The sequence below is a fragment of the Petromyzon marinus genome, chromosome 37 (assembly GCF_048934315.1).
Source record: "Petromyzon marinus isolate PM22_M1 ecotype Great Lakes invasive population chromosome 37, UKy_Petmar_22M1.pri1.0, whole genome shotgun sequence".
In the NCBI taxonomy this organism is placed as follows: Eukaryota; Metazoa; Chordata; class Hyperoartia; order Petromyzontiformes; family Petromyzontidae; genus Petromyzon; species Petromyzon marinus.
The window spans coordinates 20734181-20750064 of record NC_133703.1 but is presented as its reverse complement, the minus strand read 5'-3'; the positions used below and the strand labels follow the sequence as shown (position 1 = coordinate 20750064).

Genomic DNA, 15884 nt, shown 5'->3' with positions numbered 1-15884 from the left:
TCGGGTTCGCCGGGTTCTGCAGCGTGACGCGCTAACCGCTGCGCCACCGCTCCCCCCCCCCACACACAGCGCGCGCACTCTGCTGGGTGGGCGGGCAGGGAATGCGGCGGCGTGGATTTGGGATCGGCTTGGGTTTGGGTTTAGGGGCCGTCCATAAATGACGTCACGCACCTAGGGGGGTAGGGGGTCAGACATTTGTGACGATGTGTGACGAGGGGGGGGGGTGAGAAATGTGACGTCACATCAACATGCGCAACTTTAAATAAATATAGAATTGTTATAACAACACTCCTACAGCATCAGAGTGCAGCGCCACATTAAATACGCACTACAATGACAATAGTTTAAAGCGATTTGAAGCATGTTTTATTTTCAAAATGGAAATATGGTTTTGGGGGGGGGGGCAGAGCTTTGTGACGTCATATTGGAGGGGGGGGGTCTGACTTTTTGTGACGCCGTGTGACGAGGGAGGGGGGGGAGTAAAAAATCGTCCAACATCGCGTGACGTCATTTATGGACGGCCCCTTATCGGATGGGGGAGTTCATGGACGCGACTCCTGTTGGGGTTGAAGGCGACGCTTGTGCGTTGTTTAGTCTTGGTCTGCCCGCGCGTCTGGATCTTGTATCCGTTACGGGCGGGGGGGGGTGTGGTAGGCTCACGTGGACGCTCGTTAAGAAACCGCTCGTGCGATACGAACCGGAGATGTTCAGCGTGAAGCTTCGTCGTTATCGCGGCAGTCGCTCTCTTGACAAAGTACCCGGCCACAAATTGAATTGCGAAATGCGTGAAGCAACTTGCTGTCCGCCCATCGGCTTCCATACAAATAATTAAAGACTTCCGACAACACATATATTGTAGGAAGCGTTACATAATCCAGAAGTCTTTCCTATTGTTTTATTTTATTTTACATGTATTTGTGTCTATACCCCGGCAGGAATGAAGCTGTTGTTTGTGAAGAAGATTCGGAGAAGCACGTTCCAGATGTCAACCTTTTAAGAAGTAAAAAAAACCTGCCATTCAAGCCACGAAAACACGACAGAGTTTCTTGACCGGAGAGCCCAACTTGGGGACATCATCATCTTCATATAAGCCGGACCAGCTGTTGGGAACAAAATGAGCGGAACCTGTTTACTTAAATGCAAAAAATACCATTTTTTGCCCAAGTGTTTTTTTTATACCTGTGCCAAAATAAAACCTAAGCCTTTTAGCAAAGCTAATTAAATTCTTAATTGGTGGAAGATGCCCTCCACGGTAATTCTCATCAAAAATGATACGGGTGATACAGGTGACTCGAAGAATTCCGGAGCCAATTCGCCGCCTCTCGGACGTGTCTACAAGTGGTTCACGAAGGGTCAAATATGGAGAAAAAAATAACATGACATTTTAGGGCACAAACCAACCAATCACATGGCCAAGCCGGGTTTAGGAAATACTTCTCTGACTTCCACCACGTGCTTTCAAATCACGTGATTTCAATCCCAGAATTATGGGAATAACTTATGAATAGCAAGTACCATTGTGCTTGGCCTTTGTAGACCATGAAAAGGACAATTCGCTCACTGGAAATTGATGCAGTTTACCCAAACTATCACAGGCCAAGGCCTTAATGAGTTTGGAAATGTAAACAAAGAGAATTAAAAAAAAACAGCTACACAGGTTTGCTTGAAGTCGCAAAATTCTACTCAGTTATCTAACACAGCATGTAATATTGCGTCTAACTGGACTTTGTGGCCTACTCAACGCGGGATCACGAAGAAGCCACTGAAAAGCAATAGTGATCATGAATATGCAACATCTGGGATAGGTTGCAGCTCTAATTGTGATGTTCTCGTGCATGTTTTATTTGATTGATGTCAGACTTTGGAGTTGCAAAATGTGTTATTTGTAAAAATAAATACAAAAAACCCACATCGTGTTTTCCCCCATCGTGCTGTTATCTTGCCCGCGTGCCATCATAGGTGGCCCACTGGATTAATAACAGAAAAAAATGGGTGCATCAAATATCAGCTCAACATTCAAATTCTATTAAACACAAGGATGTCATACTCTTTGGTTCTTTCGGTAAAGTCACGTAGGTAGAAAAATAAAGTCGCGTAGGTAGATCACGACGACGTTGATCTAACGTCGTATCTCGTAAACGACGGTGAAAACTCATTTTTTTAAAAAATCACGAGGTTCGAGCGACACTAGAAAGTGCGTTAAAAGATCACGAAAGCAGGCACGGCGCGTGTGGGGTTGTGTCAAAAAACGCATCGTCGGCATTTCCTGGACACGTTCATTGTGATCCTTGTCAGCTTGAATGACCAATCAAATTACATTTCAGCGATCGTGACGACCGAGAAATTAAACTCGTTTGCAAAGGGTTTTTTTTGGGTCTTGTTGTGAGTACGGTTTGTATCGACAAGCGTTGTGTTTTTCTCTCTGGGTTAAGTTGGTGCTGGATAACAACAACCACGATTTGCAAAATGTGACTTGTCACTGTGATCCTTGCCCGTGTATCGGCAGTCACATGTCAGTGTAACTGGGGCTCCGCTGTGCGGCGTCGTCTTGGTGTGGTCTGTGACTGTTGCTGCTTTGCTGCCTTGCCCCAAGTTTGCATTTGGCGTTGAACATTTGGCAGAAATGTACGTGCTAATGCAATTCGTACTTGTAGACTTGTAGATATGTATCTATTAATAGTGGCTTATCGTGCTCACCTCTCCTATACTTGGCACCCTTTACGTTGCGCGTTGTTTGTTGTTGTAACTTGCCCACAAGAGCCGACTGGACATCAGTGAAAAAGAGCTTCATAGCTCATCGGATTCCTCCTCCAGTCTAAATAAATATTCAGATTCCGAAGCTCCTAAGGACAACACAACTTTACACTTACACGAATTGGCCTGACCACTATTGACTTGATATTTACGAAAGTTGCAACGCCCTCTTGTTAGGGGCCGTCCATAAATGACGTCACGCACCTGGGGGGGGGGGGGGGTCAGACATTTGTGACGATGTGTGACGAGGGGGGGAGGTTTGACAAATGCGCAATTTTAAATAGATATAGACAACACGTTCTACTTAATAAAATAGACTTTTTAATAAATGTTTTCTTCTACAAGATCAGAGTGCAGCGCCACATTAAATACGCACTACAATGACAATAGTTTAAAGCGATTTGAAGCATGTTTAATATATTTGGGGGGGGGGGGGCAGAGCTTTGTGACGTCATATTTGAGGGGGGGGGGGTCTGACTTTTTGTGACGCCGTGTGACGAGGGGGGGGGTCAAAAATCGTCCAAAATCGCGTGACGTCATTTATGGACGGTCCCTTACGGGCGAATCGACAAACGTTAATACATAAATGCTTTCAACCATGCTTGGCTGTAATGGGTAAACATTGATTGGCCACCCTATTATTGATGCTATCGCACCCATCAGGTTGACCCGTGGGCCCACACCAGATATTTAAACTCGTCGGCACCATCAGAGGTGGTATGAGCGGTTCCAATTTCGCTGTGTTCGCCAAAAAACTGTGAATCATGCGATGGGCATTTTTAAATGTGCGGATTGTAAAATAATTAACTCTCACTCGCCGTACAGTGTTATTGGCAGAAAGGGTAAAAAAAACGATTGTTATATAAATACATCTGTAAAAATGTGTTCACCTTAGGTGTTACAAATTTTTACTCTGGCCCATGGGCAAGAATCGCAGTTATTTATCAAGGACCACCACCACCGTGTCTCGTATTCACCAACCAGTGCATTGCGCCTCTTGAAATATTGAGGGTTTTTATTATAATTTATTCCGAAATCAATTAAAACAAAATAGCTCACCTTGTTATTTTGTTTGCCGGGCCCCTGCACTAGAGGATTGAATAGTTCCAGCCTGAACAGGTCATGGGTTTCCCCTAGGTTTACTCAGCCTCAAGTACCTGGTGCGATGTGTAAACATCGTAACTCGGGAGACAAAGGCGGCCGTGCGTGGTGCTGGCGACCCTCCCTCATCGTGTGCCGTGCCGGCCTTCATAGGTGCTACTCGCTAACAGCCCTTGTCGCAACAGCCTGTCAAAGGCTACACGGGGGATCTTTGTCTTTTGTGTGCGGGGGATGGGTGCGCGTGTTGGTTTAGCGGGGTGGCTGCGATTTTTGCCCGGGTGCTTGAACACAGAAGACGTACGGGGGTGGGGGGGAGTCGCGGTGCTGTTCACACACACACACAGCGCGCCACGTGTGTCTGGATGGGGGGTAGTCGCGGTGCTGTTCACACACACACACAGCGCGCCACGTGTGTCTGGATGGGGGACAGTCGCGGTGCTGTTCACACACACACAGCGCGCCACGTGTGTCTGGATGGGGGGGGGGGGAGTCGCGGTGCTGTTCACACACACACACAGCGCGCCACGTGTGTCTGGATGGGGGGGGGGGCAGCTGTGAGATGAGGACACGTCACGAGCCATTCGCTCTCCCCACACGCGCACACAACACACAGCACGTGCAAAGGCCCCCGCCGTATAGCCTCGACAGGCTTTCGACTTAGAACGTTCGTGACCGCAGGAATTCATATTCTTGGTTATTTCGGTAAAGTCATGGAGATAGAAAACAAAAAACGAAAAAATGAAAATAAAATGAAAGAATAAATTGCAAATCTTTTTTAAAATTCTTTTTAGTTTTAACTTCATTTTAATATTTATATTTTTGTATTTTTTTGTTTTCTATCTACGTGACTTTACCGAAAGAACCAAGAATATATATACCTCAACAGACTTGGTGCAAATGCTGTTAGCGAGTAGCAGAACCTATGAGGAGGTGGGGGGGACGTAGCACCACCACGCCCGGCCGCCTTTGGCTCCCTCGTGCTGATGTTTAATACACGCCGCACCTGGTACTGTACTCATATGAAGCTGAGTCGGTTTAGGGGAGGATCAGGACCATCTTCTTTGGTTCTTTCGGTAAAGTCACGTAGAATGAGAATAAAATAATAAATTAATAAAATAAAATAACACAATAAAATTCTCACGACGTTTCGGCCACAAAACAAGTGGCCTTCATCAGGTGAAGGGACGAGACTGTCTCGAAAGCATTAGATCAGAACCAGTTCAGATTATCAATCGGAACTGGTTCAATTCCCGGTCGCGGCCACTAAACCCAGTTCAGATTATTAATCGGCCACTAACCCCAGTTCAGATTATTAATCGGAACTGGGGTTAGTGGCCGCGACCGGGAATTGAACTCCGATTTAAGCTTTCAAGACAAAGATCCCCCGTATAGCCTCAAACAGACTGTTGGGGCAAGTGCTGTAAGCGAGAAGCACCTATGAAGGCCAGCACAGCACACGAAGGGGTGGGTGGCCAACACCAAGCCCGGCCGCCTTTGTTTCCCCAGTGGCGATGTTTACACACCGCACCAGGTACTCATTTGAGGCTGAGTCGACCTAGGGGCGGCCCAGGACCGGTTCAGATAATCGTCACCGGTGTTGGCCGTGAGCGGCAACCGAACCCGGGTCGCCAGGTTCGTAGCGCAGCGCGCTAACCGCTATGCTACCACACACGCAAGCATGATTAGTATAAAAAGCGCATTTTATAGATAATTATACAGATGCTTCGCAAAGGAAGAAGCACCCCAAAGCTTAGGGTGCCCGATATCAATACCCTACGGCGCATTGGGATCTACGGATGCAATGCACCTTACAAATGTTAATTATTATAATCATCATTCCTTAGACTGATCTGCTGACGCGCTTTTACACACGCCTGCTGGATTCTAAAACGTGCCCTACGACTTTTCCTTCAAAATACTCGGGTGACAAAGGTCTCTCAATTGACAAAGGACTCTCAATTGCCGTTCCTTATTTGTTAAATGTGTGACATGTTTGGTTTATACCTACCAATGGTTCTTAACCTTGCGGTGAAGTGCGTCTTATAATCCGTAAAGTTCGGTCTTTCCTCCACCGCCTAAACCAGCGGTCCTTAACATTTACCGCAGCCGTGCACTCCTTTTGGTTCTCAATCGTTAAACAAATGTACAATGTTAATAAATACGTAGGCTTGTTGAATCAAAGTAAGTTGCAACGTAAGTGCGCGTGCCCAATTTGTGTTTCGATGATTTACCTTCGAAAAAAAAGTGGCCACGTCTCGCGCACCCCAGAAAGGGCATCTCGCGCCGCCACGGTGTTGCAGCGTGCACCACAGGTTAAGAAGCATTGGTAGGTATAAGACAAACATCTCACACATTAACAAATGAGGAACGGCAATTGAGAGTCCTTTGTCAATACAGCAGTGGATAATCTGAATGTACGGGTCCAGTACAGCAGAGAACGGCCGACGTTTGTGATGCGTTGAATAATAATTAAAAAAAAACATAATCGAACGTATTCTTGGTTCTTTTGGTAAAGTCACGTAGAAGGGAAACAATAAAATAATAAAAATATAAAACAATAAAATTATCACGACGTTTCGACTGCAACACAAGCAATCATCATCAGGTGTGAAAACCACAGCAAGAAAATGTACTGTGGTTTTTCTTGCTGTGCTTTTCACAGCAAATTTTCTTGCCGTGTTTTTCACACCTGATGATGATTGCTTGTGTTGCAGTCGAAACGTCGTGATAACTTTTTATATTTTTTTTATTGTTTCCCTTCTACGTGACTTTACCGAAAGAACCAAGAATATAAATCCCTGCAGTCACGAAAGCTTTAAATCAAAATATAATCGAACGTAAAATTTTGATGTAAAGCTTTCGTGACTGTAGGGATTCATATTCTTGGTTCTTTCGGTAAAGTCACGTAGAAGGGAAACAATAAAAATAATAAAAATATAAAACAATAAAATTCTCACGACGTTTCGACTGCAACACAAGCGATCATCATCAGGTGTGAAAACCGAAAGAACCAAGAATATAATCGAACGTGTTTACTCGGTGGTTGTGTAGGAGGATCCATGAGATTACTTAAGAGTATTTGGCTTCTATACATTTCCATACGATAAGTCACTTCTATACATTTCCATACGATAAATCACTTCTATACATTTCCATACGATAAGTCACTTCGTTGAGATATCATTTGTGGCCAGGTCACTTCTGAAAAAGAAGCAAATAGCTCAGTGAGCCTTACCTGCTATTCGAAAACCAGTAGTTTTTTTGTGTGATTTGTTTACCTTTCCTACACTTTGCACTCCTCTCATAATTGTTGTAACTTTCTGACCCTGTGTCCCAACTGGACATTCGTGGAGAACAAAAGAGCTTCATAGCTCGTCGGATTACTCCTGCAGTCGAAATAAACGATTATGATTTTGAGGGTGCCCACGTACGGCTATGAGATTGAGCGTTCGTCGGTGAAGGCGGTTGAGCAGGTGTCGGTTTCGGTGGCGGTCGCGGTGGTAAGCCAGGCTACGGAGGAGTAGCTGGTGATGGAAGCGTCCAGGCCTCGTGCCCGCAGGAACTCCGCCGCCGCGGAGTGCAGGAGGGGAAGCGAGAAGAAGTCGGACAGCAGCAGCACCTCGCGCGCCGTGCCTGTTGCGCCGGGGTGGCACGAGTCACGGCGTGGGGTCAAAGGGTCAGTAAGTACTGGACAACCTCCACGCGGTCGATATCATTATATCACTCTGCTCTCCATTTTACCCTTGACGCATTTCCTCCCCCCACCCCCCCCCCCCCGTATTTGAACTCATCATTGCAACCTTTTGAACTCGATTCAGCTCTCCAAGCTTCATGGGGCTTCGACATTGCGAGGTCAACCCTGATGAAGCTTCGAGAGCCGAATGGAGTTCAAAATAACTCACAAGCAAACATCTTGTGAGAGACCCAACGCAGAATATCCCTGGGGGTTTGATCTTCCATGAGGCTCGTGGTCCACCCTAAACCACATCCACTGCACAAACCATGGCAGTAGATGCGGGATACCTGATGCACAAATGGAAACTTAAAAACTCTACAGGAGTGTGCGACTGTGGTCATCCAGAACAAACCGTACAACATATGATGACACAATTCCCGATCCACAAATACGAAGGCGACATCACAGCGATAACACTCCGCAACTCCTGACGCAGTTATCTGGGCTTAACCATCTGAATGTGAAATTGTAGTTGCTGCTCTGCATCTACATCAGCCATAGCAACCTGGACATTAACACAACACAAATATGTCCCCCCTGGATATCTGCTGATACCATCACTGGGCTGTCTTCATTGTAAAGGTCTGCTTAAATAAAGCCACCAATTACCTTCAGGACCAATTATCTAATCTAATTCCCTCCCGTAGCATCAGAAGTGCCTCCTTATTCCTACAAATTAAGTTTTTAACTTTGGGAAAGTCTTTCTGTTTTGCTGCTCCACGTTTCTGGAAGACTCTCCTCACTCATCTTGGTTCCCTCCCTTCACCCCCCTCTTTATTTAAACTATTTATTTACTAAAACCACAATTTTTTACTTTACCAGGTAAGGCCAACTGAGCTATGTAGCTCTCTTTCAGAAGCGACCTGGTTGTCACAAATGGTAGCTCAACGAGATGGGCCGATCGTCATCACGTGGAATTCATAGCAGCGGCCAAATACCCTAAACGCGTGATGTTCATTCTAAATGTGGAGGGGAAAAATACTGGAGGACCAGGGAGAAAAATCCACCGCGTGTGATGCGGCTCTAGAACTATTTTGGTCAAAGACAAAAACAATAAATTAGGTAAAAAAAAGTGTTTCAATGCACACAATTTTATTTGCACTGAAAAGTAGAAAATACATTATTTTGACCCCCAGAATTGCCAAATAAAAGTGGGTGGTTTCCTTTCGATATGTTTATTTTTTTGATGCAAGCCACCCACTTTTATTGAGCAAATAAAAGTGTGTGCAAATGTGAAAAATGACCTAATCTGTTTATTAAAATTGTTACCCACTTTATTTATATGTTCATCTTATTTGTATACGTAGACATTCATTCTAAGATCTTAATGCAGACAATAACAATAGTTCATTATTGTCTGGATAATTATAATGGATTTGAAAGAGCGCAATAAAAATGTAAGTAAGGATCGGCAGGACCTGGACAGGTTATGATAAATTAAATCTTGAATTGTCACGCGAGACAACGAGTCTGTGTGAGGCGTCGTAGATACGAAGGTTTCCAGAGCGTCAAAGATTTGAAAAAAATAAAAACAGACACGCAGGGTAAGTAAAGAATGAAAAAAATATATCTAAGAATAGGTTTTACCAATTTCTGCCAATAAAACAGCAGGTCATCATCATCATAATTAGACCTCCTTTGCCTTATTATTAAAACAGCAGGTGTTAAGATGTTCAAACACCAAATAGGAACCTTTCGCAAGGAATCAAGTTACTGCATTGACCACACACAGTACTTGTTGTGAACATGGAAACAAACACGCTATGATAATTATATATGGGCATTGTCTTGAAACTCATTGGCCTTCAGCAGAGAGAGCCTTCTTTAGGGCCCAGTCTCACCAGTGTCAGACCGCAGAACAACGCTAAAAGGCGAACAGTACAAGGGCAATGCCACTATCAGGGTATTTATAGCTCGGGATGAGCAGCTAGAAAATATGACCCTTTTTTTGCCAGTATAAATGTATGAAAAAATATAAAGAATAGGTTTTACCCTTGCAAAAGATTGTTCTATTTGGTGTTTGAACATCTTAACACCTGCTGTTTTATTGCCAGAAAGAGCAAGTTAAATAAAAGTGTGTAAAACGGGAGAAAAATGTCTATACTCTTAGGTTCTTTCGGTAAAGTCACGTAGGTAAAAAATTAATACAAATTTTAATTAACTAAAACAAAAATGAAAACAACAATTTTTCTTGCTTAATTTTATTCATTTTTTTTACCTACGTGACTTTACCGAAAGAACCAAAGAGTATGGATCTTTGCAGTCACGAAAACTTCAAATCTAGAAAAAAAAATGTCTCTTTCTTCATTGCAAGGTTGTCGACACCCCCCATACACCCCCTCTGCCACCACCTCGCCCAGCGCGCCCACGTTGTACTCGCCTGTGGCGGACAAGCTCGTGTCCCCGAGGTACATGTGTCGCATCACGCACTCCGCGCTCTCGCGGGACGCCTCCACGTCGATCGACACCTCGGCGAGAGTCCTTTCGCGGAAGCCTCCTGCGATCACGACCAGCGCGCACGGCAGACGCGGCGCGGTTGTGCGCGCGTGTCAGGAGAGAGAACTTTGATTTTACGCTGGAGGAACTCGATGACCTACACGGATCGTTTTCGCAGATGTTCCAGTAGGGTCAATGGGGGGGGGGGGGTCAGAAAACACGTTTATGTTTTGATGTGTGTGTGTGTTTTTTTCTTATATCGTACTGTGTATGTTTTTTTTACATATATACAGTCAACGTATAATTATAAAGCAAAGTGAAAGTGATTCATTGCACGCATTAGCATTGAAGGAGGCGGTGTCCATCTCCCGTCTGCAGCCCTGAGGAAGTGATTCCACATTCCTGGGTGGGTGGGCGGAGAGCGACAGTACAGCGGTTAGCGCGCCAACACCGGTGACGATGATCCGAACCGGTCCTGGCCATCCCCTAGGTCGACTCGGCCTCGAAATGAGTACCTGGTGTGGTGTGTAGTAGACATCGCCACTGGGGAGACAAAGGCGGCCGGGCGTGGTGCTGGCCGCCCACCCCATCGTGTGCCGTGCCGGCCTTAAACTCTTAAAGGGTGCAACTCGCTAAAACAGTACTTGCGCCAACAGCTTGTTCAGGCTATACGGGGGATCTTTGTCTTTGGATGGCGGGGGTGAGTCTAACCCTAGCACAACAACCACTGTTGATATGCTCACAAATTAATACTCGTTTTATCGACCCCGGAAAAATGATGGGCTGAGTCAACCCCCAAGCAGATTTGAACTCGCAACTTTAACCCATTTACGATCCGCTTGCTCTAACTGCACCACCCCTGAAATGTGCGCGCTATCTCGGGGAAGTACGGTACAATGAACATGCTGACAGTGCGCGCGGTCTCTGATACGTACGGTAGAGCCACGTGGCATGCCCATGCGTGTTCTGCGTTCAGCTGTGGATCCGATTGCTGCATATGATCAGTTTGAATTAGACATACATTCAGTGCCGTATTATCCTCGTAGTAAAAGTAGCCACACATGTGTAGTAGCTACTACACACAGTAGCTACTACACACGTATAAACACAAAGTTTTAACTTGCGTAGTAAAATAATTGTATTTTTTCATTCGCTATACAGATACTACGACAAATCGCGAACCATGAACACCCAGTCGTTCATAAAAGTTGAAGGCGGTATAGTACTATAGTAATATAGCAGAATCACTTAACCGGAATTGATGGAGTAGCTGCTACATGCATGTAGTAGTAGTGTAGTAGCTACGGGCCCGCACTTTCAAGAGCTCCGCGCTAAATTATTTCAAACCATCAATTCCGGTTCAGTGATTCTGCACTTGCTATATTACGATAGTACTATACCGCCTTCAACTTTTATGAACGACTGGGTGTTCATGGTTCGCGATTTGTCGTAGTATCTGTATAGCAAATGAAAAAAAATACAATTATTTTACTACGCAAGTTAAAACTTTGTGTTTATATATGTGTTTTATTTATGTATTAATTTAGGGCCCCTTTATAACATCATGCTACAGGCCCCGCACTAGCTTAATCCGGCACTGCATACAGCCCTTTATCTATCCACTGCTGGCTGGATGAAGGCATGGTAGGCGAAGTTTCAGGAAGCCCACCGAGCGGGTACAAGATATCACGTGCCGCTGATTGTTCGCTCTGATCGGGAATCGAACTCGGATGGCCCGGGTTTATTTTCGCAATGCGATAAGCAGTGCTCCTCCGTTCTATCACTGACATTTGAACGGCTGCGCCGCACCTTCTCAAAACACTTATTTATCAAACACTCCCGACGTTTAATGTGGAGCGGTGGCGCAGTGGTTAGGGCACTCCACTAATATTAACTGTGGTCAGTTCAACACTTTGGCGACCAATATTATTCATAACAAAGGTTTTTTGGGTTAAACCGCGTAAGTGTAAATGTGTCGTAACCCTCCACCACCCGAAACAGCCAATTAGTGAGGGATTTGTCACGTAAACAAAACGCCAATTAGTTACTACGTCATCTCACCGGGGTGTTGGAGAGTAAAGCCACAACATTTACAATTTGAGTACGACCATTTGATTTGACCATTCTGCCCATTCTGGCAAATCGCCCGATGATGCTGGATGTAATTACCAGCGAAACGTCGCACTCAAATTGCAAATGTTGTGGATTTACTTTCCAACACACATTTATACTTACGCGATCTAACCCAAAAGCATTGATTATGAACTGCGGTAAGACTTTCAGCTGTTTTCGTGACGTCTTTTTTTTCTTGGATCGATTTCCTTGTTCGATTAAAAAAAAACACACACACAAGTCGCTATCGCACTATGAATCTGTGGTCGCTACGCACGTGGCCTCTAATCCAGCACTGTGGAGGCGAGGGTTGGTGGATTTTGGCACAGATGGTTGTGAAACTCCCTTGCCCTGGGTGGATGTCGAGGAGGTGCCATTCCCTCGCTCTGCCAGGAGATGGCGGTACAGCCAAACAAAATGTGGAATTCCACCTTTTCTGTCTGCATGGGATAGAGCGGCTCGGTTCTGACAGTGGAAAAGAGGTGAGACAGACACTGTTCGCCTAAAATTGGTGGGAAAACTGCTTCCTTGCAAATTGTTATTTTTGACACCAATATTTGGCTAAAAATGCCCTTTTCCGCCCCGCTGTGTTATTATCACTACCACCACCACCGACACCACCACCGGCACCCCCAGCACCACCACCAACACCACCAATACCACCACCGACACCACTACCGGTTCCACCACCGGCACCACCAGCAACACCACCACCGGCACCACCAGCACCATCACCGTTACCACCGACACCACCGACGACCACGATAACCAGCACCGTCACCGCCACTACATTACCGGCGAACATGGCTCGGAAGTAAGGGGACACGGCGGCCAGGAGCCCCCGGTGCGCGTGGGCCACGTGGCCCCCCATCCGCAGGGAGATGTCGCACAGCGGCCTGCCGGACACGCGCTGCGCGTTCAAGCGCCGGGCGAGGACGCGGCAGTGGCGCCACTGAGCCCGCGCTGCCCTGGGCCTCCCGCGGGGACCACGGGGGGTCCGGTCCCCCGATTCAACCTCCTCCTCCTCCTCGTCGTCGTCGTCGTCGTCATCGTGATGCTCATCATCGTCGCCCGCGTGTGCCACCTGACGGGTAAGCGGAGGAGGTGGGTGGACAAGGGAAGTGGTGCCGCGGTGGCTAGGCGATGTTAACTCCCTCGCCTGGTGTGCAGGAGGTCGTGGTGTTCGATCCCGACCCCTGACGCCTGCTGCTACTGTATATTTGGAGTTTGCGTGTCTCTCTCACCGTGCAGGTCGCGTGGATTTTTCACCGGGTCCTCCGGGTTTCTCCCTCCACATTTAGAATCATCATTACGCGTTTAGAGAGTTTTTGGCTGCTATAAATGTCCGTATGATGATAAGCCACTTCGTTGCGCTAACATTTGTGGCACAGGTCGCTTCTTGTAAAATAAAAAAGTTTAGTTTTCTAAAATAGTTTAAATCACACCGTGTGTCCCCCCCTCCCACCACTCCCGGCGCCTTCAAACGAATCCAGAACTATCACGCCTAACACCGTGACGTTGAAGCGTGGGGGCCCCCCAATGCGCGGGGACTGGGGCGGTCGCCACAAATTCGCGCGTACCCCAGGGAGGGGCTCTGACAGGGAGCCACGCGTACTGCATGGCCACCGCCGCCCGCAGATGAATCGATCGATCGATGTGCGATGTGATGAGGCTGATGCTGTGATTGCTTCCCCCACACCTGCACTCACTTGCGAGGTCGCGCAGCGTCCCACGCCGTGCAGAGCCTCCGTTGAATCACCGGAGCGGCATCGCTGTCGGGGTCTGCATCGCAGCCGCGTTTGGGAACTCGCTCCCCCGCGCCGCGGGCATGCGGGGTCATAGGTTCGATCCAGGATGAGGTCCAGCGCTTCGAATGCCGTATAACGCCTATTACACGCCATGGTGACCGTGTGTATGTGTGTGTGTGCCTGTATGTGTGCGAGGAGTGTGTATGTATTTACGTGTGTACTTGTGTGTTTATGTGTGTTTGTCTTTGTGTACGTATGTGTGCCTGTACATATAGGCGCTCGCTAACAGCATCAACAGTATTTCAAAAGGCGATATGGGGGATGTTTGTATTCGCCTGTGCGTGTGTGCTTGTGGTGGTGTATGTGTGTGCGCGAGTGTGCATGTGTGTGTCGTGGTGATGTCACCGCCACTTAGTGGCGAATGGTTGTTGTTGTGTGTGTCGTGCCGGCCTTAATAGGTGTACTATCTGTGTATGAGAAAGTATGTGTGTTAGTTTGTATATGCATAAGATAGTACACGTATGGGTGTACGTGTATGTATGCGTATGTGTACGAAAGTGTGTGTGTGTGTGAATGAGTATGTGTGTATGCAATTGTGCATATTACAAATTGTCTTTGAGAGTGTGCACATATGTATATGTACGTTCTTTCGTAGCCAATCTAATGGAGTGTGTGTTTTATTAGCGTGTGTATATGTGTGTATGTATATATGTGTAAGTCCGTAACATATAGATGTTTAGTGTGATGGTGTTGATGCAGAGTGGCTGTACCGCGTGTCAATGCTGCCAGTGCCGGCCCTTTAAACCCCTCTGGGAAGCTCCTCCCACAACTCACGGAGACGAAAAAACATCCGCGGAAGCCTCCGAGGGCCGACATAATACGATGTAATGCAATATAATACGATATACAGAAATATAATACGAACCTTTTTGCTTTATTTTACCAGGTACGAAGGCCCACTGAGCCACAGCATATAGCAAATTTTCCAGAAGCGAGCGGGTTCTCACAAACGATGGCTCAACGAAAGTGGCTTATTATCAGGTGGACATTTGTAGCAGCCAAATGCTATGAACGCGGTGATGTTGTTTCTAAACTTAGAGGGAAGAGCCGGCTGGCCCGGATAAAAATTCACGCGACCACGGGGAGAGAGACAACGCACACTCTAAAATACTGTGTAGAGGCGTCAGGTTTCGGGATCGAACCCACGACCTCCTGCATACCAGGCGAGGGAGTTAACGTCTCTCGTGACAATAGCAATGTGAAATTTCCACCACTGGCTTAGGACTGCCTATCCCATTCTTGCGTATGGTTCAAGAGATCATTGCCAATGTCGAGGTGTCCTCGCTACGAGAGGGCTTTCAGGAGCACTGCCTCGATGATTTACAATGAGTATCACCACCACGCTCAATTGAAAAGGGTGACTATTATTTCTCAGCCCAGTTGTTTCACTTACAGGATACAGATGGGATGTGGCCTTGTCCCCCTTCATATCGGCTTCAGCCTCCCACTCGAAAATTAGCACAGCATTATCAATAATTATAATCGTGTCAATATCTCCTATTAACTCTCCTCGTCTTAGATTCACCCCCCCCCCCCCCCCCCCACAAGTCTCAATTGTTTTGGGAGGTAAATTCAAAAATACAAAAATCTAGGCGCAACAGTGCTTGTTCTTTGGCCTGACTCGCCCTGTCGTCTTGGTAATGAGGAATTTCCACCACTGTCGTGTAAAGGCCGCCAGGAAAGAGGTGAAATTAAAGATCATCAAGCCCCAATGCCAGGGGACCCAGGCAGTCACCCAGGGCAGGTTGCGGCGAACTGCCGCGGATTTCTGAGCGGTCCGGGATGGATGGCGGCGGTTTTCGGTTTCCCGCGCCGCGTGGGCGCGACTCGGCGGACCCGGGGGTGGGAGGGAGGTGAGTGAGGGGGGTGAGGGGGGTTAGGGGGGTGAGGGAGGGGGCTGAGGGGGGGGGGGAGTTGGGCACGTACCCAGCCTAACT

The 15884-nt window shown here is 46.9% G+C and overlaps 1 protein-coding gene across 1 annotated transcript; it reads right to left on the bottom strand.

The window, feature by feature from the left end:
• Positions 1-7647: 7647 nt before the first annotated feature.
• On the bottom strand, positions 7648-15472 carry LOC142930193 (uncharacterized). The gene is made up of 2 exons (XM_076072422.1): positions 13849-15472; positions 7648-13223 (listed from the first exon to the last, which is right to left on the bottom strand). The coding sequence occupies exons 1-2, from the start codon at positions 14038-14040 to the stop codon at positions 12678-12680; spliced, it is 738 nt and encodes a 245-aa protein (XP_075928537.1). The 5' UTR covers positions 14041-15472; the 3' UTR covers positions 7648-12677.
• Positions 15473-15884: the final 412 nt, after the last annotated feature.